The sequence below is a fragment of the Cyclopterus lumpus genome, chromosome 14 (assembly GCF_009769545.1).
Source record: "Cyclopterus lumpus isolate fCycLum1 chromosome 14, fCycLum1.pri, whole genome shotgun sequence".
Lineage (NCBI taxonomy): Eukaryota > Metazoa > Chordata > Actinopteri > Perciformes > Cyclopteridae > Cyclopterus > Cyclopterus lumpus.
This window is the reverse complement of record NC_046979.1, coordinates 9207437-9234206: the sequence shown is the minus strand read 5'-3', so window position 1 is coordinate 9234206 and position 26770 is coordinate 9207437. Positions and strand designations below refer to the sequence as shown.

General features: G+C 41.1%; 2 protein-coding genes across 4 annotated transcripts; one reads left to right on the top strand and one right to left on the bottom strand.

The window, feature by feature from the left end:
• Window positions 1-189: 189 nt before the first annotated feature.
• Window positions 190-13537, top strand: LOC117742384 (serine/threonine-protein kinase PAK 3-like). Its single transcript, XM_034549660.1, is given in 16 exon segments — window positions 190-232; window positions 235-360; window positions 492-592; window positions 2590-2743; window positions 2865-2902; window positions 5587-5649; window positions 6951-7139; window positions 7231-7402; window positions 7994-8057; window positions 9413-9461; window positions 9664-9776; window positions 10406-10523; window positions 10712-10811; window positions 11023-11219; window positions 11321-11458; window positions 11613-13537. Coding segments are annotated over 16 exon segments (1755 nt in total). The 3' UTR covers window positions 11703-13537.
• Window positions 13538-14896: 1359 nt separating this feature from the next.
• Window positions 14897-26194, bottom strand: LOC117742383 (calpain-5-like). 3 transcript variants are annotated; one of them, XM_034549656.1, is made up of 14 exons: window positions 25962-26177; window positions 25236-25330; window positions 24068-24256; window positions 23795-23926; window positions 22403-22611; window positions 21294-21486; window positions 21028-21218; window positions 20549-20626; window positions 20257-20452; window positions 20055-20177; window positions 17773-17975; window positions 16840-16961; window positions 16615-16751; window positions 14897-15792 (listed from the first exon to the last, which is right to left on the bottom strand). In XM_034549656.1, the coding sequence occupies exons 3-14, from the start codon at window positions 24230-24232 to the stop codon at window positions 15610-15612; spliced, it is 1932 nt and encodes a 643-aa protein (XP_034405547.1). In that variant the 5' UTR covers window positions 24233-24256; window positions 25236-25330; window positions 25962-26177; the 3' UTR covers window positions 14897-15609. The 3 variants fall into 3 exon arrangements, with proteins under 3 accessions (XP_034405547.1, XP_034405550.1, XP_034405549.1); XM_034549658.1 differs by having other exon boundaries at window positions 15060-15792; window positions 25236-25327; window positions 25962-26166; XM_034549659.1 differs by lacking the exon at window positions 25236-25330 and having other exon boundaries at window positions 25962-26194.
• Window positions 26195-26770: the final 576 nt, after the last annotated feature.

The window sequence follows — 26770 nt, the reverse complement described above, 5'->3', positions numbered from 1 at the left end:
ATTACATTGGATTGATATTGACTTTCTTTACACTCAAGTCAAAAATCAAGGTTATCATGACTCATGTTTGACACATCCAGAATGATTTTATAACCTTCACGATTCCCCATCGATACCCAGCTTCTTTTAAATACTGAACTCATCCGTTCCTCTCCTCTCTCTCATAGGACATTGTGAGTGCTGCTAAAGATGTCTGATAGTGTTGATATTGAAGAGAAACCACCAGCCCCCCCTTGAGAATGAACAGTAGTTCCCGAGACTCTTCATCACTGAATCACGCCTCTAAACCACTTCCAATGGCTCCCGACGAGAAAAACAAGAAGGTCCGCCTGCGCTCCATCTTCCCCGGGGGAGACAAGAGTGAGTATCCTCCCCCGCACAACCCCCTCCCAACACACACCCTGCCCCACATTGGTTCATGTAGTTTACCTGTGTGTGTGTGTGTGTATAGAAATACTAGAAATGATCATTTTGTTGTCCGTCTCCTGTAGCAAACAAGAAGAAGGAGAAGGAACGTCCTGAGATATCCCTACCTTCAGATTTTGAACACACCATTCATGTCGGCTTTGATGCGATAACAGGAGAATTCACAGTGAGTATCTATTTCACGGACTGATGTGCTTCTTAAATCATCTTCCCATCTGAAAGCAAGCATTCATATAATCACAATTCTCTGAGGAGACTAAATGATATATTTTCCTTCGCATAAAGTTGGTAATACAAGTGACTTGAATAACAATCACTAACCCTCCCCTATCAGGGGAAACATGCACTGGAATCCTGCAGTGCTTCTTTTAGCTGCAGTTTCTCTTGGCGGGAGACCTTTTATTCCTACACAAGCCAAGAAATATAATATCATGACACAGTATTTTCACTTTATTCTATTTTCTCAGTTTATTGCATTTTGCACTGAATTTCATAATTTCTTTCAGTCACAGTATTCATATAGGAGGTCTGGAATAGTTGAATTGTTTTGGTTATTCCCAAAGTGAGGTGCGTAGTTCATAGGGTCCTTGGCTGATAAACAATTGAGAACATCTATGGTCTAACAAACCCTAACAATTGTAGATATAATAATATATTTGGACTATTACACTTAGACACTATATTCATCTGTTTGACATGATCTAGTGAGGGGTTCATTGCAATAGCGCCAAAAAAAAGCTGTTAATGTTCAGTTTTTTTATTCCACGGAGATATTATATTCAGGTCTTGTATTACATATATATTCTACGAAGATTCCTTTAATTGTGTTAATCCTACAGACTGGAGGGAAAGTTGTTGTAATGTTTTGCATTATATAGTAAAAGGGTTAATGATATTGTTTAGCACAGCCTCTTTATGGTAATCATTCATCCTTGAGGTGATCCTCGCATCGACATCCAGCTGTAAAGAACACATAAACTGATGTTACCATTAATTTACTCACTGTTAATTCTTTTAATTTTATAATTGAAAACATGCATGTTAACATCATATTGGAACTGTAACATGTAAAACAGGAATATGAAATGGTTTCACAATACCAGGAATAGTCATGTTTGTTTACAATAACTATTTTGAGATAGAATAACTGATGACTACGACTTCAAAGCCCTTTTTACTCTCAGGAATAGTGCACGTATTCTGGTCCATTTGACTTCCTAATGTCCAGCACTCAGTCCATGACATCAGTAACAAGTAGCTCCTTGTTCACTGGATACGCTTTGAGCTTATGACACACACACAGACCCTCATTAAGTTTTAAACTAAATCACTTCTGTCATGTTTTTGGGAAAGGATACTGTTGATTTGCTCCTTGAATCCCTCCAAGTACCATATTGTTCTGCTTCCATGGAACAGTCGACTATTTCTTTCAACAGTTGCTTCAACTGTAATATCCACAAGATAGAATGAATGAAACTGATTCTCAGCCTACATTCAGCTCCTGTAACAGTGTTACTGTCCACCATTAAAACATGCAACACAAAGGCTAAAAAAGTGTGGGAATGCCTCAAAATAGTCGTTTCACATTTTGGGAAATCTTAGTTAGATGAGAAGCTCTGTAGGCCTACAACTCTCATATATCTCCATTAAATACGAAGCTACAGCCAGCAGCCAGTTAGGTTAGCTTACCATTGAAACCAGTAGCAGGGGAAACAACTAGCTTGGCTCTAATAATTAAGTTAAAAAGTTTAAAAGATCAGCCGACCAGTATCTCTAAAGCTCATTAATGAACATGTTAAATCGAGTTTGTTTAACCTGAAATGTGAAAACAACATGGTTAACGCGTTGTTTTTACAGCTAGCCTAACCGTGTTAGGCTAAAGAAGAGAGCGACTTGGCTTATTTCTGAAAATGTCGAACCATTCCTTTACGATTAATTTGGTATATGGCTTTCAGAGATTAACTCCAAGTAATGTAAGAATTATAGTAAAAAAGCATCAGAAAATGTAAGGTTTTCTTCACCAAGTATATGTTCTTCTAAAGATTGGCCTGTGTGTGAAGCTCTACGTCTACAACAGTTTATCGCAGTGTTTAAAGGAGTATTAACAACCAACATGCTTTCCTCAAGACAGAACTTGAACATTCGACCTCTCTATTTGTGCAGGGTATCCCGGAGCAATGGGCACGGCTCCTACAGACCTCCAACATCACCAAGCTGGAGCAGAAGAAGAACCCGCAGGCCGTCTTGGATGTCTTGAAGTTCTACGACTCCAAAGAGACCGTCAACAACCAGAAATACATGAGCTTCACCTCGGGAGGTAAACAGCACCAGAGCACTGATAGAATAAAATGACATCCACCAAGATAATGAACAAAACATTTCATATTTATTCTAATGGATAATACAAAATATTATAACAATGTTCCCTTCTGTTTCAGACAAGTCGGCACATGGCTACATAGCAGCAAACACTCTGGTGAGTTCTTTTAATATCTCAACGTACTTTGGCTCGTGTTGGTTAAACCTAAATTAGGCATTATTAATAATATAGAAAGCACCATGCAGTTAGTATCTGACAAAATGTATGACAGTTAATACCACTTACTATTTAATGCTGAATTATAAATGAATCATGATAATAAAACATTTCCCTTTATGTTGGAGGTTGCTCCTCTGTCCGTTTCATGAAGGGTTTTTATTGCTGCACTGCAGATATTGACCCCACCAGACTGTCTGGTTATTAAAATAAAATACAAATCAACCCAATCTCTGGTTTTTAGCTATGCACAATCTCTGACACCTTTTATTGGAAAATCTCTCACCTCAATTATTTATTTCCTCACGATTTATAAACATTCAACAATGTAATAAAAAACAAAAAACAGGTAAGTTGCAACATTATGGCTTTATTTCATCGCCTTGAACCTCAGTATAAGGTTACACCCCAGTGAATCCTCCTCACTCTACACTCACAAACTCTATCTGAGAATTTCTGTGATGGACTGTTACTCTGCAGCGAGTTCATTTCGCACTCACTTTTGCCTCTAATGGGTGAAACTTGTGTGTGCTCCCCTCTAGAGGCCTGCTGTCCTCACTATGCGGCCTAATGCCCTGAATTCTTCATACATGCCAATCAGTCGGCAGCTCCTGCATGGAAACGCTGACGGCTGTGAGAGCCACTGCTGCTCATTGTTTATTTTTCCAATCTACTCAACCAGATTTTGAAATACCGATAGACAAGCTTTACTGGAGGCTCAACCGCATCTAGAAGGGCTCCCGCTGTGGTGACCTCATTCCAGGCTTTGACCAGAGTAATCTATGCTTTGAATGCCTTGGGTCTGCACACGCTCAGCCGGGTGAAGAAGTGGAAAACCAAGTCTGTTCACTGGGACTCGCTGCCCCGGGCAAACGACAAAGGGATCACTTAATGCAGAGCTGTTGCGTGAGAGAGCTCTTTGCCAGTGAAGGGCAAGCGTGTGGCAGTGAGTCTTGTGCAAGCCCAGCAAAGGTGTTAGAGAGCATCTCAGCTTCGAGTGTCCCGGCCTGCAGAGGTGACTCAGCTGTTGGCTTCGGTGTCACAGACTTCCTCCACAGACTTCCTCCTCACTGTCTCAGGCGAGCAGAACTGCGGGAGAGGTGCCAATATTTGATCTATAAAACCGCCTTTCTCCTTTTTTAAGAGAGGAACAGTAACCCGACACAAGCTTCCTGATGCTCCCTGTCAAGATTATTTTATTTCAACTACTACTTCTACAGACCTGCAATGCAGGTAAATGTTTGAGAGTGTTGTTTTCCTCGAGCAACTTGCCTCTCTTCTTATCGCCTGCTGCAGTCCATGTCTACCCTGCAGTTTTCTAGTCGTGTCATAAGGGATTAAAGAAGAAAAATAACTTATTTTAGTCAGATGGCAGAAACACATACATACTTTGATATCTCTGTGTTTTATTTAACTTCATTGAGCGTCTGTTGGAACCAGTCGTTTGCATTGTAGGTCGATGAAGAGCCTCACCTTGACTTTAGCTCAGCGTGTATTTATAACGGTGGATAATGCAGCGAGAGGGGGCACTGCATTGCATTATAATTCAAGCTTTGGTCAGACCAAGTTAGGTTCAGGTTCTAGGATCTCGCTAAGACTTCACTTCCTGTGCCTGACAGGATTCCTTCAAGACACCTTGCAGTTCAGTTGTGCAGTACATGGCATCCTGCCGATATAAGCAGCTGCTTAATAATATGCATCTGTAACAACGTAATAATGTTGGAATTACCCAGTGTTTACTTACTGTGGCAGCTCAGTGTTATTTGTCGGATCAAGTGTTGTCGGTTCAGTCAGGTCAAACAGCCGCACGACTCTGTCATTGTTCGTCCTCAGACAGCCATTTGTTTTCATCAGTTTAAGCCCCACATTGTCAGTTAATCGGAAATTAATGGACGTGCAGAAGTCGATAACAATTGCAGGGAAATGATGCAATATTTCTTCATTACATAGTCATAATTATGATGCTCATAAATGTTTAATAGTACAATAGAAAACAACATTTGTCACGAGGAGCAGCGTTAGCGAGCCAGATCTCTTTTTTTATTGACAGTGAAACTATTTTCCTGTTTGGTTAACTTTTAGTATCCAAAATAATTCTGCAGTGATACAACGTTTTACTTCTTCACCTTGTCAAAGTGAATACCAGAACACTGGTTTCAATAGCAATGCTCCCCTGCAAGCTAATGCAAGGTGACATTGACAACTGAGAGGCAGTCAAGGTAAACTTATATAACAAAAAGCTTTAGAACAAAATGAGCGCCGAAAAGTTTTTGAAACAAATAAAGTGGAAAAGAGAGTTCATCCTGAATTGTAACACTGTGTCTGTACGTGGGGTGTGCAGGATTTGGTGTGGGATTGAATCTTTAACATGTAAGCAGGAATAGGTTAGCATGAACAGAAGTGGGAGGTATAGCAATCAATCAAAAGCTGATTCAAACATTTTACACAATGAAAATATGTTTTAGGTCCTCGGGTGGCGTTATTTGTCTCCATCATGTCCCCTCCTCATGCTGGGGACCAGGAGGACAATTAATGGACCTAATGTCCCCCCCTCCCTCTCCCTGCCCTCTCGAACGTTGTGTGGGTTTGTTTTGAGTAAATCCATTTTCAACCTTCACATTCAGAACCGACTGCTGTCATCTGGGCCTCCTGTCAGCCTTAGAACCTGCAGCGCGTTATTTGACAAGGTAACTCCTCCATATTACTTTCCACATAATGTATCTCTGCATTTGGCTTTGAAGCTAAATTTTATCTCCTAATTATGACTATATTCAAACTGCAAAACGCACATAAATATTTGATTTTCGGACGCATCATCACTCTCTGTATTGAAATTTCATGGGGGGGATATAAAACTTTTTGATGTTACTGATGTGTTTGTTATCTTCCACAAGAGCACCTCTTATCTTTTTTCAAATAGACCGTCTCTGAAATGGCAGGGCAGGGACGCATGCCACAGAGGGTTGTGATGGATGTCAAACTGCATGTATGAGCTCACACTCTTTACAATCGCCAATAATATGCCTTCATCACCATTGTAGACATTACCGCATGGCTCTGTGAAAAAAAGAAATAAAAGAAATAACACACATGGCACTGCTTACAGATAGACAGTCATTGCTGCACTGCAGTCTTGGCCCGGCTCTCCTTGGAGCGGGTCAGAGGCCCAGTGTGTCTGATTGAAGGACTGGGACTTTCCTTCAGCCAAGCCCTTTCTCTTTAATCACCACAACTAAGCTGCACTGCTTCATTTATGCATGACGAGACTGGAAATGGATGAAATGTTTCCACTCCATAAGATGAAGATGATCCAAGGCTAGAGTTTTTTTGGGATGTGGGGAATAAAGGCTGAGCATTAGGCATAATAAATATGCCTGAGGCTTATTAATCCGACTTGTTAAAAGGTATCAAGAGGATGTCTACAGTTCATCACCATATTGCACATTACTGCAATGTGGCAGCCTGTTTTCTCCTCGAGCACAGTTAAATACAGCAGTTTGGTAAATTCATTCTCATCGTTGGCTCATGGAGCACCTGCCCGACCCCTCGTAAACGTAAAACCCTGAGATGAACTGCACTGGATGGCACCTCACTCCTTTAATGCCTGTCTCTCACTGGGCTCACAACACTTTCTTCACTATTAACACAATTGCTCCCAACAATTTAACCCCATTTATTTACACAAACTGTCAGATGTATCACAACAGATTAACTGTATTTTGTTATTTTTATGCAATTTATGTCACCCCTTTTGTATAAATTATTGATATGATATAAATCTGTTATATTGGTTGATACAATCTAAAAATGAATTCACCGTCACCACAGCTTGTATGTTCTTTTGAAATTCAACCGGACAAAACTCTGTCTCTGCTTGGTTTGGGGTTTGCAGGATGTTTACTGTGGTAAACTGTTTACTTTCATTTATAATACATAAATGTGAAGATCTGCACATACTCTTTTCATCCCATGCTCCTTCGTGGCACAGGCATCCCGACTCACTTCCATCTCTACCCATCAGGGTGCCAAAACATCATCGTCAGAGCCCCCGATCGCTCCACCTGTGTCAGAAGAGGAGGACGAGGAAGAAGAAGAGGAGGAGGAGGAGGAGGAAGAAGAGGAGGATGAGGACGAGCTGCCCCCGGTCATCGCACCTCGGCCCGAGCACACCAAATCTGTGAGTTTGGAATACGCCGCGATGGGTGAAATAGTTCCGCTTGCAAACGCAAAATCCCCTCTGCATTTCTTTGACTCCTCTCTCCTCGCAGATCTACACGCGCTCTGTTCTGGAGCCGAAGCCTCCCACCCCCGTGAAAGAAGTGGTGACTCCACCGGAGTCGCAGGTCCAGCCGGACAACACGTCCAGCACACTGTATCGCCACACTGACCGCCAGAGGAAGAAGTCCAAAATGACAGATGAGGAAATTCTGGAGAGACTCAGTACGTACCTCAGGCACTTTTTTATGAGCCACAAAAAACATTTGAGTTCAGACGTTCAGATGTATTGTCAGTGAAATGTATGTCGGCAAATGATTGTAAAAGCCTTTGTCACACTGCCAGGAACTGTTTTGGTGTCGAAATCCTAAATCTCTTTAATTTCTTTCATCTTTATTTGCCTAAAGACAATTAAATATAAAGACATGGAAAAAGAGTGTCCATTCTTTAAATCTACACATTTCCACAGTACTCCACAAATTATTTCAAGAGAACAGATTCTGTGTATTTAGAAGAAATGTGCAAAAGAAAAAGGAGCTCTGCTGTAATCAAATTTAAACAAATAAGTACTTTTTATCATTGACTGTGGTCTTCTCTAGAGCGCTCCTCTCTCTGCAATATGACTTACACCCAAACTCCCAGCATGCACTGTGATTTAGAGATGCATGTACTGTACTACAAGGCAGGGTATGTCTGAAATAGAAGGTTTGGAAACCTTCTATGCTGATGTTTTCCGTGTATTTGTATGAACGCCTTCATGAATTTGTGCGCCCATGCAAGCTGAACCATTAAATATCTGCTTTCTCTCTGACTCAGGGAGTATTGTGAGCGTGGGGGACCCCAAAAAGAAGTACACACGCTTCGAGAAAATAGGACAAGGGTAAGTTCATCCACTATCACAAACTAGTCGTCATGGTTACTGAAACTTCAGGAGCAGTCAGTCTCGCCGGCAGAGATGGAGCTGGAGTGACCACTTTAGTAAGGCAGAGGCAGTGGGAGGGTTTGGCTGAAGGACTGGGCGAGAAATAAGTAGAGAGGAAATGAGAACTGTATCCTGAAATGGCCACGGGCCAGATTAGCACGCCTCCCTCTCTCGTCTTTCTGTGCTTCACACATCTACAGGCAGTAACGGCGTGGTTGTTATCTGCTCTGACATGCTCACTATTTACATATTTGATCAGGAAGCTCCTATCTTAAACAGTAGATAGCTGTCTATTTCCTTTGTGCAGGGCTATCTTTAACTTTTTAGGAGGAACTGTGTTTTGTTATTCATAAACTAGACAGTGCACAGGTGTAGCTGGCGGCAAGAGAAAGTGGAAAGACCAGAAGACTAAACTCACAGTGGAAGGTTATTAGTATTGTGAACTACACTTCCAAATAAGGACTGAATGGCTGCATACCATTCCTATTGGAAACCATACACTTCTTGCAGAGCTTCATGCTCATCACTGTTACATGCAGTTTATTAATGAAGAGCCAAATAGGAACATGGAATCAAGTCTAGACTGTTTTACACTGTGGTAGTTGATTATCATATGACATCAGTACAACTTAAATTTAGCTAGTGACATTGTAATATCACAGGAATAAAGCCGTTGCTGTGTCAACACGGTAACTTGTCCTCTCAATCTTACTCAGCAGTTGGGTTTTATTGTTCGTAACTACTACGTGAAACTACTCGCATGAAGGTCTGTGGATTATCGTGAGTCACGATTTCTGGAAAGAGACATTGCTGTTGAGTTTTTCAGATATATTTGCCGCTTGCCATATAGTCCCATTATATTCGACAGAAGGCAGACATCTCTACTGCTGATATCTGCGAAACTAGACAGCTTAATCCAAAACAATCTAGAGCACTACTGGGGAGGGTAAAAACTGTGTATTTTGGATTTTGTGGTAAACTGGCCATTTAACTTTAATTAAGTTATACTAGGCCAACAGTCTGTGGACTGACTGCAATAAAACTGATGCATACAACTTAGATTTGTTCTTTGTTGAAGTAAATGTTATAAATCTCTTGAGTCTTTTCAATAAATTACTCACTTTTCAAAGCTACCTGATGCTGTATTGAATAGAAAGTAATTATATGACAACGCCATGTTTTACTTTTGGTTAAAAACAGAGTTGTTGAATTGCGAATCTTTTGGACTTGAAATAAATATTTTCGTATTGATTGTCATTTATTATCATTTGTTATGATGATAATAATGTGATTTTGATATTGTGTTTAAACAGAGCGTCTGGCACTGTGTACACTGCCATCGACATAGCAACTGGCCAAGAGGTGAGTCGGTTTCTGATGTCAGTTATACAACAATCACACACTGTACACATATATATATATATATATATATATATATATATATATATATATATATATGTATGTATGTATGTATGTATGTGTATGTATATATAATTGTTTTACTTACTAAGCCGTTGAGGTTTTCTCTTGAACTGAGCCACAAATTCCTCGTCTGTTTGCTCAGGTGGCCATCAAGCAAATGAACCTGCAGCAGCAGCCCAAGAAAGAGCTGATCATCAACGAGATCCTGGTGATGAGGGAAAATAAAAACTCCAATATAGTGAACTACCTGGACAGGTTGGTTTTCACACACAGGGTCATATATCACACAGTGGATACGAGCCTGAGGTCACGGCCTATTTGGGGCCTAAATATTTTAGTTTACTGGTCTATAATATATATATGAGAGAAAAGCAGCAACTCATAGAAACACATATTGACTTCATAACACTCAAAAAAGGCAATAACAGGTATAATGCACAGTTATTAATGTTAATGACATTGAAGGATCCTCTGAGCCTTCTTCCTAGATCCCCTTTCTTCTTCTTCTTCTTCCTCTTTTTGCCTTTTAATGGTGGTCAGCATTCGTCTTTCGGTACATGACTGCCACCTACTGTTTTTAAAAGAATTCGACCACACAATCACACATTTTCTATCACATTTTCACATCTGCTCCACAGTCTTTCTGCTGTTGTTCACAGCTGGCAGTAACAGGCTTGAGCACCTACTGTGTGTTGTAATTGACTCTGCATCATGAGCTGAAAGTTGAAGAGACGCTGCTTTATGCTCTTCTTCTTGGGAAGTGTTGTCCTCCTTGTGTGCCAACCCTCTCCCCTAGATTATTGAATTGAACGACTGAACATAAAAAAAACGATATGAAATGCGTTTCACGCTAAAACTGTGTTTTTCTTTCTGGCTCGTTTTAGTTATCTGGTAGGAGATGAGCTGTGGGTGGTGATGGAGTATTTGGCCGGTGGCTCGCTGACAGATGTAGTGACTGAGACCTGCATGGACGAGGGCCAGATCGCTGCAGTCTGCAGAGAGGTAGGAAGCCAAGTTTAGACATCAGCAATACCCCCAATTACTTCTGTGGCCACAAAGAGCTGATCCTGACATTTAGGTGGACACATGCAGACATTTTAACAAAAAGATTTCACCCAGCCAAGAAAAAAAAGACAATCCAAATGTGTGTAGCACATTTTAAAGCCTATTTTCTTTCTTTTTCTCTTCAGTGTCTTCAAGCCCTGGACTTCCTCCACTCCAACCAGGTTATCCACAGAGACATAAAAAGTGACAACATCCTCTTGGGAATGGACGGATCCGTCAAGCTCAGTAAGTCTCTATATCTTTGTTCAAACATAGAGTTTCTCTGCCCTTGGCTTTAGTCTGGTAGAATTAAAGTAAAAAGCACCACTTCTGTAATATTTATGTTTTAAAAGAGATGTCACTGTGATAAATGAAAGACTACTTAAATAAAAAACGGTATATTTAATGTGACAAAGCAAAATGCAACACTCACCACTGCATCTCTGTCTCTCTGCAGCCGACTTTGGCTTCTGTGCCCAGATCACTCCAGAGCAGAACAAGCGTAGCACGATGGTGGGAACACCCTACTGGATGGCACCCGAGGTGGTGACTCGCAAGGCTTATGGCCCAAAAGTAGATATCTGGTCTCTGGGGATCATGGCAATAGAGATGGTGGAGGGAGAACCGCCCTATCTGAATGAGAATCCACTGAGGGTAAGACACAGAATTGGCTCCCGAGTGGTCATACAGGATGGGGCTTCTTCTTCTACGTTACCCTCATGTGATGGTCTGTTTGACCTCTTCCATCCCTCCAGGCGCTGTACCTGATCGCTACCAACGGCACTCCAGAGCTGCAGAACCCGGAGAGGCTGTCATCTGTGTTCAGAGACTTCCTCAACCGCTGCCTGGAGATGGATGTGGACCGCAGAGGCTCTGCCAAGGAGCTGCTCCAGGTAAAACCAAGACTAGAACCTCCATAAACCTACAAGCACGTTCATGTCCTGCAGATGTCAGCAAATCGCACTACAAGTCAAACATTTGTGATAATAAATGTGCATGCGTCACTCTTTGGCTACATTCTTTTTAATCCTCTCTGTCCTCCTGCAGCATTCGTTCCTCAAGCTGGCGAAGCCTCTATCCAGCCTGACGCCTCTGATTGTAGCTGCGAAGGAAGCCATAAAGAACAGCAGTCGCTAGGCTGTGCCCTCTGTCCCCACCCGAGGCTGGAGCCCTGCCTGTGATGTGTGCGTTCACGGGGGGGCAGGGGCTTGGGTGTTTGGCTGGTGGGTGACGTGACAGTGGCAGCACAAGGAAGGGGTGGGGTGGGGGAGGGGGGGTTGTGTGACTTATCGTGAAACCACAAGGACAAAAGACCCCCAGGCCTCATACGTAGGACGGACATATGGCCTTGCAGCCTCTCGGCCCGTGCTGCTGAAGAGACCTTGCCTCCTTGTTTACTTCTCCAGCACTCTGTACATGTAGAGCAGTCCATCACAAATGTGTGTGTGTGTGTGTGTGTGTGTGTACGTGTGTGTCTGTGTGTGTGTGTGCGTGTGCGTGCGTGTGTACCAACTGTGCACATCTCTTTGTGTCATACGTCTTTGTTAGGCAGCGGTCGCTCCCCAAAGCAAGAAAACATTTTCAAGTGGACACTTCAGTAGAGAACAGGAGCAACTGTCAAAACTAAAGAGCCTGCGATTCCTTCCCTGCCCAGCTTTAGGCTTGGTTTCCTTTCCTCAAGCTCCTCCGCGGCGCACAACCAGGCCACACTTGCACCTGCAGTGGCTGATGTGAGAGCGTGACTCTGGACCCAACCTTTGCCTGCATGACTATGGCTCTGTGGAGAAACATCGCCACTCCTCTGCAGATTGTCGCATCTCAAGGTGGCATATTTATGTGTATGTGTGTGATTGTGTGGAGGGGTGCAGCTACAGGGGAATACGTCAGGAATAATTTCACATGCCAGCTTTAAACATCCTTCATCAATCCGCTTCACATCGGTGAAGAGAGACGAGTCCGCCATTTCATTTGAGCTAACTTCTCTGTCGTAGTCACTGGAGTTCAGGTTACCCTCACTTCATTTGCTTATTTTCTCTCTAAAACGGGCTGCATTTTGAGATTACTCAAAAAATATCGAAACACTGCACAATTTGACCCCACAAAGGATTAAATTAACCAGAACATGGGACTCAATTCTAGATTACACGCGCATATGTATTTCCAAATACATAATGCATATACCTTCATATCCATTTCAAGAGGAAAGTGTTGTGATGTAGTTAAAGACACTTGATTGCATTGACATGGAGAGGATCGGTCGCACATTTAAATGCAACATTTTGTATTCAACACTCTTCTTCAGAGGGACTATAAAACAATGTTCGCTTCATTACTAATGCAAGTAATGTGTCTGGAGCTTCAACTTAGAATTATGACATGTTTACACATGTTTGTATATAAACTGTAGCATTAATTGTGTACAAGCATCTCAAATAGGGTTATCCAGACATATTCAGTATGTGTGGCTTTCTATACGTGGCTTTAGACAACATCTATCTATCTTCACTGATTCTTGTTATTATATATGACAATTAGGTATAAAATACAAAGAAATACAAATACGGGGTCAGACACTCAACAGAAAGATAAATGTTTTCACTTGAATATCTATATTTAACGATGGATCGTCCTTTTCAATGAGCTTGCACACAGTGGACCAACATCTCAGCCTTTCAAAATACTATATATATATATATATATATATATATATATATATATATATATATATATATATAATCCAAAATGGTCAGTCAAAATAACGAGCCGCAACAAGATGTGGCGGGAGAAAGACATTTTCTTCATCTTGTAATTCATTCATTATTTAATCAGTTATTTGTGGTGACTTAAAATAACTTTAAAGTACGAACAGAAATGTGAAAAGCAGATAACAGAAGTAATTCTACGATCTCTTTTCTCCAGAAGCACAAGTCTTGTGGTCTTACCATCTTATGTTGCAGAATGCATTATGCCCCCCCCCCCCCCCCCCCCCCCCCCCCTGTCTTCTCCTTTTGTATTTATGCTGCTGCTCATTCATGCTTCAGTGTCCTTCTTTAATGGTGCTTTATGTGTCTTCTGTCATATGATCTGTACGTTTTGTCGTGAGTCTTTGGCGCGCGTGGCATATCAGAGAGGGGGAATGTGATCCACTGAGCGAAGTAGTGGAGTGGTTGCCATTTTATGATTGTACCTTGTCCTCATGAGCACCGGAAACAGAGGTCATATTGTTTGCTAACATTCCTTCCACACCTGGTTAGCGTTTAAACTGATTCCTGTACGGAGGTTATCTACTTTGTGTTGGTATTTGGTAGCTTCGTCAGGCATTTCCCATGTAGCGTCCCTCACTGTGTGCGAGTGTGTGTGTGTTGGTGTGTGTTAGGGAGGCTACCTCAATCTGCACTAGAAGACGCCTCACTCGTGTTGTCCACCTTGACTTTGAGGTGCGGGGTAGCTGCTTAGTCATATTGTACCTCCATTGTACAGCAACTGCACAGAAGATGACGGCGTGATGTTAGACAGGAGGATGCAACGGAATTCATGCATGTAAAAGAAACTATACACTGTATCTCATCTTCAAATAGGTTAAGATTGTTAGGATATGTATGTATGTATGTAAATATGATGGGACCCATCCCCCCCCCACACACACACCCTTCCTCCCCCCTTTTTTTCAGAATTATGTAACTTAAAATGACAATATTCAGGTTGCTCTATGGTATGTATCAATAAATGTTTTGCACCCTGAAAAATCAACAAAAAAATTAGAGAAAAACAAACACACGCGCTGTCTCTGCCCTCCTGGCTCCGGCTCTCCTGTCTGGATTTTATCGGACACTCCTTCATCTGGACAGAGAGCCGATGAATGCAGCACTCTGTGTGCGGGCCCACACAGTCTGTCCCGAGTACCACTGCTGAGTGTCCGTACATGTGTGTGTGTGTGCGTGTGTGTGTGTGTGTGTGTGTGTGTGGTAGGTGTGGGCGGCCCCCGGGACGTCGGGCCCCCCATGTACAGGTCTGAACTATGAGCACAAAGGTGGATACTGGGACAAGAGACACTGCTGACGTGCCCCTTTTCTGTGGTTGCTCCTGTACATTCCTTTCTTCTGAATGTGTAAACCTGTACATGTGGTGTGAAAATTCCTCTATTAATGTGTATCAAGAGAATGGAACAAAGACAAAAAATGTTACTTTTTAAATTATTATCATTATTATTACTACTCTTATTATTGTCTAGCTTTGTAAAACTGCTGATCCATCTGGCATACCTCAGCAGGCCTTTCCCCATCTTTGAAAAAGGACAAAGGAGAGACGGGGAAATGGGGTTTTGGATAAACTATTTTTAATTGTGGTTGAAGCAATAGACTTTTTGAACTTTGAATTGTGCATGGCTGTGTCTTGAGTGTAAAAAACAAAAATATTGCAGTTTGGGAACTGGACTGAAATAAAAAAGAGGAAGAAAACCAGAGTTGTGTTAATACTATTGTGATTCTGAGGTTGAATTTCTTTAAATTCTTCATAAAAATGTTGTGTTTTGCATTTCTTTTAATAATCATGAGTATACAACATGATATAAACTGATAGAAGAAAGGAGCAGAAGGTGCATTAAAGAAATAGATGATACATTATTATGTCTTGGATGAGTTTTTCTGCATAAAGGTAAACATAGAGGATAATAATAATAATGACTAAAGTATGTTAAGACTTGAATGACAAATTACTGCCATATCACTCACAGTATCTATAGTGTAAAATAAAAGGAATGATATCTTTACACGCAACTTACAAAATGTCAATATAAAAATACTTTAAGTTACACAATGATATAAAAAGTAAACAAAATTAAAAAGATTAAACATTTGGATAAAAATAAGAGGAATAGACATTCAGTCTGTCCCTCACCTGTCAACTTTGAAATAAAGTCACAATCAGGCACAAGCATGGACGTCAAGCGGTAGAAAGCGAGTTCAACCACAACTGTTACACAAGATGTTCACCACATAGTTCAGCACCGGAGATGTTTAAGGCCTCGCTCAGGTCAGTGAGGAGATCACATAGCGGTCAGCTGAGTAGAAGTGGCAATCCTCAAACTGATGCTACCGGGCATCTCGTCTGCCATCTGCCGCCCTCGCTTCCTCAGCTGGAGCCTCTGAGGCTCGTAGGTGTCCTTCACCGAGCCGGACAGCACCACTTGGCCCATGAACTCGTCTTTCACGCTGTTGCTGTTCCACACCTGAGGAAGACCAGTCACGTATTAAATGTATGGTTTACCGTCACATATCACACAATGACAGCAGATCCTGGAGGGAGTAGTCGGTGACTCTGATTTGATTATGTTGAGCCATAACGTCGAGATGATGTCCTGTGCTTTCAATTACTCCTAATTATGAGCTGCTATCAGTTGACCACTGTCGGCTTTTATTGTTCAAGGACTCAGTCTGTTTATTTTCTCTTTATTATTAGTTATTTTGAGCACCGAATAGATATTTGAAAATAAAATAAATGAGAAAAAAATTGGAGAAACTGTGGTTTTCTTATTAGTCTAGATTCAATTTTGAAATAATTGCTACACCATTGAAACTAATACTGTTCAGCTAATAATATCCAAGCACTAGTTTTATTAAAAGATGGGTTGGTTTGCTTTGCAGCATAAATATGGACCAACAAGACCTGCAAAAGCTCCAGCCATCTTATTTTTCCAATATGAAAACACTCAAATCTGATTTTAAGAAGTATATTAAGGGCAGATTAAAAAGTTACTTGGTTGTAATATATCGCAAACTTTTATGATTTTTTAATTCCACATTTAAGGATCATGTTTCTCAATAGGCTGTACAGAATTCTCCAACTTTCTGCTTCCAAAACCATTTCCAAACATATTAAATCATTGAATAATGCCTGGTGTCTGAGCTGAAAACAAAGGTGCTTTTCTGAGTCTAAGTCAGTCTCATTTTCAGGATACATGGTTTCCACAGGACCGTGACCCACAATGCCTTTCCACCGCCAGTCGCTGAGATTAATTACAGTCATCAGGATGAGAGGGATGCCATCTTACCTCCACAGTTACGGGCTTTCTGGGTTTCTTCCTGTAGAAAATGGCGCTGGTTGTAAACTCTGGTTGCAGGGTGTCCTTCTTGATGGTGGATCGTACTGATCGGCCCTCACAGGATATAATGACATAGGGGTCTGCACCTGCATGAAAACATGTAAAGATCCATCTCAGCAAACGGGACTACAGGCTGATCACACTGACTAGTAGATTTGGGTAAAGTCCTCTAACCTCCTGAATTGTCCTGGTTCTGCAGCTCCTCTGCTCCGTGGACGTAGACGTGAGTCACAGCTTGTGGGTATCCGACGAATGAACTCCAGCATTTGACTTTGGGCTTATCCTCCATCAGCTCCCTGCAAGGGTAGAGGAGAACTTAGGGACCAGGAGAGGAGGAGAGTACTGGTATCTTGGTACTCTCACCTAGATCTTGTCATCAAATTGGACACTTTTTCAGTTTTCAATAGCGATACCTGGGTACCATTCAGCTACCACTGTTTAATAATAAGTTACATGCCTCACTGGGTCGAAGTGACCGACATTCTTTTATGTGTAGGGCAACATTAGACTTGACTGAAACGCTGGCTTCCTATCTTTGTAAAACAAAATGAATTCTTAGTTATTATAAATTGAATACATTGTAAATATGTTGAAAACACTTTTTATATGCAGCAACAAAATAGTCAAAACTAAAACAGGAATTCAACCTCCAGGACCTTATGTATATAGTACAGAGCTGAATTGAATAGAGTGGTGCCTTTGACACCAATAACCAATCCAGCTGTTCGACACATCCCTCTAGAGTTAATATGATTTGGTGTAAAAGTCTGCCAACAAGAACATCAGCAACAAAAATCGGACAAAACAAAATCCTTGGCCAAGAAAAGCAGTAGGAGAGGAACGTTACTTTGTAAGTGATTGAATGTGAACATAATTGTATATTCTCCAAAACAGTCACTTTGAGTGCTTTTCTTGGACAAAATCCATCCATTAGTCTCTGAATTGAACAGCCAAAGAACAGCCTTGTTCAAGCTCAGGGTCTCTTAAGACCTGATCATTGTAAGTGAATGTTACATGTCTGTCTGACAACATGAAACACAGCCATGCTGCTGATGTACAACTGCAAGCTGTCGCTGGTTGGACCCCGGACCTCCACCACAGTCCTACCTGCAGCCCGAGTCCACATCAGTGAAAACCCGGATCATGTAGTCCCCCAGCGTGGACGGCTCGAAGGTGGTGGGGATGATGATGTAACGGCCCTGCTGGAGCGTGCATCTCATGAACACGGCACGAGCGTTGATGTAGGTGGACGTCTCCACGCACTGCTGGGTCAAGATGTCGTGCATCCGATACTTCCTGTTCAGCTCCACCTGGAAAAGGAAAACCATTTAAAAATCACTGAACAGATCGCTCCCTTTACTCATCAGATATAAAGTCTGGAATGTGATTTTAACAAGGAGTGTTTCATGCATTGCATTTACATGCGCACTCAAGTGTATCCCGGTTATGATTGTGTGTTTGCAGCATCCTAAGTGGCAGATGTTGAGAAATCAAAACACAACCGATGATCAGAAATGTTGATTCTATTTGCATAATGTAAAAAAAGGGATATGAAAAACTGTTCCATGCAAACATTACGTACCAAATCTGAACACTCCAAAAATGTACAGTGCAATCTGAGCATGATATACAATATACATAAACTTTATTTTATAGGATTGCTCTTTTGTATTGTTTATTGTCTACTACCTGCTCATTCGCATTATTGTATATTACTGTAGGCTACATTCTGTATGTTTTCTAATGGTGTGCTGTGTTGTGTGCATTGTATGTAGCTTTGCTGTATTTTGGGAGGCAAAGACACATTTTCACTGAAGTCAATCTAATCTATATAGATGTCAAATTAAATTTGAATGTTTTAAACAGGGGCTGCACAGAGGTGTAGTGGCACTGTCACCATGTGCCCCACACCCTCAATAGGATAAGTGTTTGCATTAACGGTTTAAACAGTATCTGAAGGAGTGATAATAAAATGCTTGCAACCTACACAGATTATTCTGCCTCCTGGTGGTAGAACAATATATACAACACTTTAACAAAAGTGTGTATTAATGTAATTATTCTACTGGTAAGATACATGGTGTGTCAATTAGGCAAAAATGTAAACGGCCTATTCTGCATTATTCTTTTTTCAGTAGTTAACATCCATCCATAGTTTACCATAATAGTCAGAGTCCTCCTCCACACTTTCACTGAGTTGCCCTCAGAAGTCCACTAATGCATGTTTATGTGTATTCTGGTTCATAACTGACTGAAAGTCCTTCTTCAACCACTGACACTCTTCTCAAACAGGAAAACACAAAGTTTTGTGGGCGACAACATAAAAAAGCAGAGAATGTGGAAACAGTGTCTGGACTCCGTCAGATGAAGGAGGAGGAGGACACATCACTGGTATGATGACCATAGATGTTTAGGGTCAAATTCAGGTTCAGGCTCACAACTGTGCAACAGGCCTCATGCACACAGCTTTCTTCGTCACATGCTCCCAGTTGCGCCGGCATTTACTGCAGTCCAGAACTGAACACTTCAGTCAGAGTGATAAGAGTGTGTAGTGTGTGTGTGTGTGTTTGCATTTAGCCAGATCTCTCACAAGTATTACGGGTAATGTGATGTCAGTTTCGCTGCATACGGTTACATTACCTCACTTAATTGTGACAATCTTATCCCAGTAGGTTAGGATACAATCTAGTTTGTCAATGTCTCTGCATGAGAGGGCAGCATCGACTTTGCAGTAGTTTAACACGTTTTATTTGTCTCTATAAAAGTTCATGATGTAATTATCTCTAGAATTCTACATATAAAGTAGACGTTTTGGTTTCGTACAGCATAGTGTAATGCACCAACCACCAAACACGCCCATAATGCATGAGCTTTCTAAAATGGCAGCTGTCCAGGCGACTGAACTCTTTGCACATTACTGGGAGTTCAGAAGAAACTTTCACTAACTGTGTTTGGCTCCACTCTGTTCTTTCAGATTGGAGATCAACTAAAATATGTGTATTTGTTGTGTTTAATCATGATTTAGGATCTTGTTGAAATGGTCTGTTTTGGTTCTGATAAACCTATAAAGTCATGGTCTGCCTGTCATTAAAATCCCAGAACAACTGTTCACTGTTTGCTCAACAAATGAGTAGAAAAGTAAAATGATGCCAAATTCTTTGACCAAAACGAAAGCCAAACTCTGATGAAATTACCCTGTTTTCCACTTAAATAAACCGACCTTTGACTAACGTCTGCACAAACACCATTTCCTCCGTAATGAACTCATCACTGGTCACAAATCCGTCACACCTTTGAATACTATTTACCCCTGATTTATGATGAAACAAGCAGTTATAGATCAGTTATCAACCATTGATGAATAGATTAATAAAGTATTAAAGTATTACCTTGAAGACACCGAAGCCAATGCTTAGATTTTCTCCCCTTCCATATTTTCTGTGGCTCTTCATGTCTTTCTGTTGCAAAGCAATTAGAACCTCATCGGCCTCCTTTGTAACATCGAACAAGAACTGCGAAAGAAGAAGAGGTTGAGAATAAGTGAACATACATGTGCACGAACATAGGTGATGTGAAGAATCCATTCAGTACCTGAGGGTTCTGCAGGAACGTCGGCTTGTGGTTAGCACAGCCGCCGCAGCGGTTTAAAAGCGGCTCTGCGTTTTTAGTCCAGCTCCCAAAGTGCACAACCTCGTTCCATGTCTTGTGCACACTGATCACAGAGGTATTGATGAGACGGCAAAGGTCTGCATCTGAAAAGAACTTGCACCAGTCGGTGAATTCCATCCTGTCAAAGTGAACGGAAAATGACAACTCCGATTTACACTCCGAGAGAGGAAATAAGCTCGTCGACCGGCGTGATTAAAGGAACTTAATCGCTCACCAGAACTCCCCATCGTCCTCTACCGTGATGCCGAGATTGGCCCTCTCCATATCACCGACCTTTGACCATTCCTCAGAGCTGACAAACAGCAAGCAGAACAAATTAAGATGATTATGAATTACTTCTAGATAAATGTTTTAGATCCACCTTTTGAGTCATGAAATATGGCTTTTGCTTTTTCACAAATAATTGATTGTGAAGTCAGGTTACAAAGGTTACATCAGATTTTAAATATGACAATATCTCATGACAGAGGAGAAGATTGACCCCTCCTGCAGCATTATCGACTTCTCTGCTGGCCCTCCATATGCATTGTCCCTATTTTCACCAAAATATGGTGAATTACCATCGCAATCATTCTACATGACCCTTGTGAGCTCGTGAGCAGGTGTGTTTGGTTTGCACAGCTCTCGATTCCTGCTCTTCCTCTGGTTAGAACTACAACAGTGGAGAAGAAATGGACTCAAGGCACTTCTCACCTGTCACTCCAGGCTCCTTTCCACTCAGTCTTGCCCCAGGGGTTCCTCATGCGGATCAGAGGAATGGTTTCGTTTTTGAAGTAGGCCAGCAGGCCGTGACCCATGCGCACTTTCTTCACTGCAGTTACAGAGTATGCATGGCCTTTCACCAGCCCGTTTGCCATCTCGAGTTCAATCTCATTAGGCCTTGCCTGATGAGATTATAAAGACAACTGGTCAGTTTTTGTGTAGAGACCAAGAAGCACACATGCAGGAAGAGCACACACCTTAATTGAGCAGCTTATGATTCCTCCACGGTCGTAGACCTTTAGCAGATCCTCAAACAGCTGCTCTTGTTTTTTCTGGTCCTTATAGTAAGCTTCTGTCTCCAGGTTGATGGCTTCAGCCACAGCGCCACTGAAATCCACCACAGCGTCTCCGGTGTTTCCCCCCTCCAAAGACTCGTAGCAGCCAGAGAGCCTGAACGCGAAAGGTGCAAGGGAATCCCGTGTTTAGTCAGAAGTTTGACGTGTTACAGAAATATGAACATACATGCAGTTTAACACGCTATATATAAATCAGGGCCAGTTGCATGACATGTGTCTAAGTCCAGACTAATTCTGGACTTAGACTAGTCTTGGATTGTCAGGTTAGAAAAGTCTAATTGATTAAACCTGACCTTTCTGTTGTCTAAATATTAAGACCGACTTAATGGACAGTAAGCCACCTCTCTCCTGGCTGAGACTGAAGTGATAGTTTTGTTGCGATGGCAACAGTTGGTGTTAGTTAACTATTTGTAGCAGCTGTAATCAGTCCTTTAACCATAAGGTTGGTGGTTCAGTATTTACTGTTTTTGACCCCCGCCGGCTCGTACTGTCCGTGTTTCAAAGTGTCCTTGAATATGATGGGTTAAATGCAGGGGTCAAATTTCATGTAACCTTAGCTTATGTACCTGTATGTAATGTTATATGACAAAAGTTTTTTTCGTTAACATTAGCCTACTTTTAAAGTTAACTGTTTAACAAGTACTTTTAGCTTACTATTAGCTAACTTTTAGCCACAGCTACAGTTGACTATTTGTTAACTAACCAATTACTTTAAACAAATTTTTCTAACAATTTCAATAATTTATCCATTACTTTGAGCTTATTTGAGTTAACGTTAGATAACTATTTTATTTTAAATGTTAGCTAACATTAACGTTACTTTTAGCAAACTTTTCACTGACTATCTCAACTGTCTGACCAACTTTTTTGAGGATTCTTGTAACCTATTATTTAATTGTTTATGACGACAGTAGGATTTGTGCATTTTATGTTTTATTTATTTCTGGGCCTATGTGTGTTGGCAGGTCTATTGTTATGCAACTGGCCCCTGCAGGTTTAGGTTTACTGACTTGGCGTAGGCCTTCTCCAGCAGAGCACTCCAGAATTCGTTGTTGTCTTTTGAGTGACAGTAGATGAGTTCACCGTTGATTGTCGGCAGCCTGTCGTCCACCACCACATCCACCCACTCTCCAAACACCCAAAACTGGAAGTGGAAAATTCCAGCATAGTTCTCCGGGTGTTTGTGATCCCACTCCTGCGCCGTGTGATCAGGAATTACCTGGAAACAACACAATGCAACAAATACCAGTGTGACTAATGAGTCCTTTCCGGTGATTTTTGCCCCTCAGTTAAGTGCCACATGGTCCCTAATGTAATGTAACTGACATAATAAAATAACAAAAGCAGAACTATTTAATTATATCTTTGCACATTAATAACTACAAAGTATTGAGTGTATACTAAAGTATGTAGAGCAAAGCAGAAAAGCAGAAATATCAGAACCTTTACCATTAAATGCTTCCGATGTTAATTTAACAACATTTTATATTACTCAAGGGAAGCAATATACTTTCGTTATGCAATACAATTTCATAAATTCCCTGTTGCAGTTCAGATATCAAAATATTGTAAATAATATTAATCCAATCACCCGCTGAATGTAGTGATGGCTTTAAAATCTTTGGATCGAAGACTTCCTTGCTTAAAGCTGGTAATATTGTAAACAAGTATTGCACACTTTTTTGATCATGAGGCACTTTGAACTTTTTGATAGTGATAATAGAGAGAGAGACAAGAAATGTGGGAAAAGACAGTAGGGGAGTGACATGCAACGATTGGTCAGGTCAGCCAAGGTTCAAACTGGGGAAACGTTGTTCGAGGCATTTGCGTAATCAATCGAGTCCCCCCACATTTCCTCCTGTTCAATTGTTCTCACTTCCACAAACAGTCATTACTTTCTAGCCTAGTTCACCTTTTCACATATCAAGTGTCCCAGCCCTTCTTCCTGGTTATCCCTGTGATTGGTGTTCAATGTTTTAATATCCTGTTTCCTGCCTTGTTTCATTTGAACTTTTTAAGTTAGTTCAATCCCTCTTTCTGCTGCTGCCTCCTCGTCTGTTTATCTGCTTGTGGGTCCAATAATGCATTTCCTGAGACTTGAGAGTAAAAGTATTACGTTAAATATACAGATATGGTAGATAAAGTATTACGGTTATGTTAAATATACAGATATGGTAGGCCTCTTATATTGTAATTTAGATGATATCATCTATATATATATATATATAGCTGCAAAGACCAATGTGTTTTACTGACATAATGCACCAGGTGAATTGCTACTGACCTGATTTGACTTTTAACTCCTTGCTGCTGTAACTGCAGTTTGGTTATTGGAGCTCAAATTTGATTACCAACAATTTGCCAGGCCTTTGGCTCACATCTTCTCAACCAAATGAACTCACCTTCTTCCAGAGGTCTGGCTTCAAAGCCAGACAGGAGCAGGCTGCAACAAACCAGCAGTTTCCCACAACTCCCTGGTTCAGGTCATGGGAGCTGATGCCCTTCACAAACAGATGGGGCTGATTGCTTATTTCCTACAGAAAGGTGAACGTGATGGATGAATTTAAAAATGATGCCGTGTACATTCCACCTGGTACAGTAAAATATGCCTATATTCATTTGTACCAATAATCTCATTGCCTCATGATGTAAACACTATAACCAATGCCACTCACCGCTGGTCGTTTCCACGTCACAATACCAGGAGGGGGTTTCTTAAAGTACAGCGACGCATTGGTGGCTGGGAACTCTGGGTCCTCAAATAGCGTCTTGTCGTTGATAAAGTTGGTCTTCAGTTGAGCGTATTGCTGGTTTTTGTACGGGACAGCAGAGGAGAACATGGTCCAGATGTTGAAGCTTCACAGCTGCAGAATGATGACAGGCAGCGAACGTTGTCAGACTTTAAATAGAGTCTAGCTGTAAACTTATTTAGAGCAAGCTTATGTTCAGCCAATGAAGATCTTTACTACTTCATTATTCTCGGATCAACAGCAGGCTGCTCCGTGACCCAGAGTCTCTCCAGAGAGACCAGATGATGATGAGCAAACAGAGCACGTCGGTTAAGGTATAACATGTGATTTACAGCATTTTGGAAACAATCAAATTAAATATCTATCTTCAATAACAAGGTCAATCAAGGCCCACAGATGGATGGCAACATTTTAAACAGGTATCTCACTAAAGCTAACATTTGTTGTAAACTTATCGTTATAGCTGCCATTGTCTGATTGATAAAAGGAATTCACAAATGTCTTTTTTAATTGTTCTTTCTTTTATCCATCAAGACTGACACCAGAGTAAATATTTGTTCACGTCCTTCACACAACAGGCAACAAAGGCTGCCACAGTAGGTGTGATTGGCAGTTTGTTTTGACCTAAACTGTGCAGTATTGTAAAGAATAACAAGGAATGTTGGGTTTTTTTGCCTCAAAAAAATATCCGAAGGCTATTTTTGACACACTGCACAGCTGTGTTCTCTGGAGGATTACGATATTTTAACTTGTAATCTTTTTGTATCGTGACAATGACCCCTCAGGGCTGCATTTGGACAATGCGTGCCAATATAATCATGTTTGCCGAAAAACTTGATATTTTATGTTTGCCAAGAATAACACATTAAAGTATACAGAATTACATTCATTGGAGCAAGAAAATGAGGAGGTTTGGTCTTCACATGAAGATCCAAAACCACAGTAGTAAAAAATAAATAAAAATCACCAGACCTGACAGGCAGAGAAAAAAATGTAATGTCTGGAACTGAAACAGCACAAAGTCTATGACAATAATGCCTTGGATGTAAATGTGAAAAAAAGAAGAAGAAGAAACAGCAAATAACTACTGTACCGCTCAGTCAGCCGTGTGGTTCCTTGCTGCTCCACAATAATGACGTTTTCAGACGCTGTACCTGCCTGTATCGCCCTCCCACGCATGAGCTGCTACTGCATGACATGCACATTGTTAGAGCCACACCCAGACTATTTGTTCAATGTATTATTGGCTTTTATTACCTGCCGGTGTTATTGTTTAACGTGACATTTGTAAGAAGCAGTGAGATACTTTTAAGATGTCAAAACTGCCATATATTTTGATTGACAACATAAATCATTCGGTGGCTCTGGGTGTTGTGGTGGACGAGAGTCTGTGTTATCTGTCTGAGAGTTCCTGGTCAGGCAGGTTATTTTTGGTTTGGTATTTTCTCTTCTTTAGTGGATTGTAAGTGTATCAAAGGTCTGTAAAACGTGTCCTTTATTACATCGACAACATTCGTCGACAGGATTTGGTCTTATATTCTGAGTTTGATCATAGTTGTGTGTGGAAAGGTGACAGAAGGTCACATTCCTTTACTGCCACTCTGTGCTGATATTTGGGACATTGTTTAAAGTCTGTTAGTCTTTTTCAGTGCTGTCACAGCAAAAAAAGTAACAAATCAGATCAGACAACAGATATGATCTGGGTGCAGCCACGATTAAATATTTCACATTTTAAAGAGGAGTTTGCACTGTTCTTGTACCTGTGAAAGCCTGTGAGCACAAACCAGCACACGTCATAACATAAAGGCAACACACTCACCTGTGGTGAACGGTCTTTTCCTTGCAGTGGTGATCCAAAACACAGTAAACGTCTTCTTGTCCTGTTAGATGTGTTCAGATCAATCCAACATTTCCGTTACATGAAACAACAGACTTTTCTTCGAACCAAATACAGTTTCTTTAGTTTCGCCTTCTGGCTACGAGGGCTTCCCTGAACACGTTCAGCCGCACACAAACACAGCCTGAAAACTGGTCTGACAAGCACCTCTCTGCAGCAGGAGGTGCTATGCTGATTGCAAGGAGGGAGGGAAGGAGAGACTGAAACTGAACACCTTCACTCCCTCCACTCAACAACTCATAGGTGAAACAAGCTAAAACTTGTCCTTTTCAGTGTTTTTTCTTCTACAAAAGCAGAAGAAAACTCACATTTAATGACTGATTGTTGTCTAACTTTGTGAAATCATTTGTTGCTTTGCTTTGCCTCACCCATAAAAAATAAATCTTGCTCATGGACGGTTGTAGGTCAAACTGAACAAAACACAACTAATAAGCCATAAACTGAGAGTGAACTGAGGTAATAAGATACACTGGCATGCTTTCTGCGGTTTGGATTTAAAGGGCTGCATTTCACATTCTGAACATTATTATAACAGCAAACAACTATTTACTATGTATACAAATAGTGGAGTACTCAGGTAATTAATGTAAGCCCTTGACTCTTTCGCCGTTGTTTGCACAGTTATCACAGTTAGCACAGTTAGCGCTGTTATCTCTCAATCTGGTCTCTTGCACATTTAATGAGCACAAGAGGCACTTTGACTCCTTCAGACAGACGAATCTCGTCCGGAT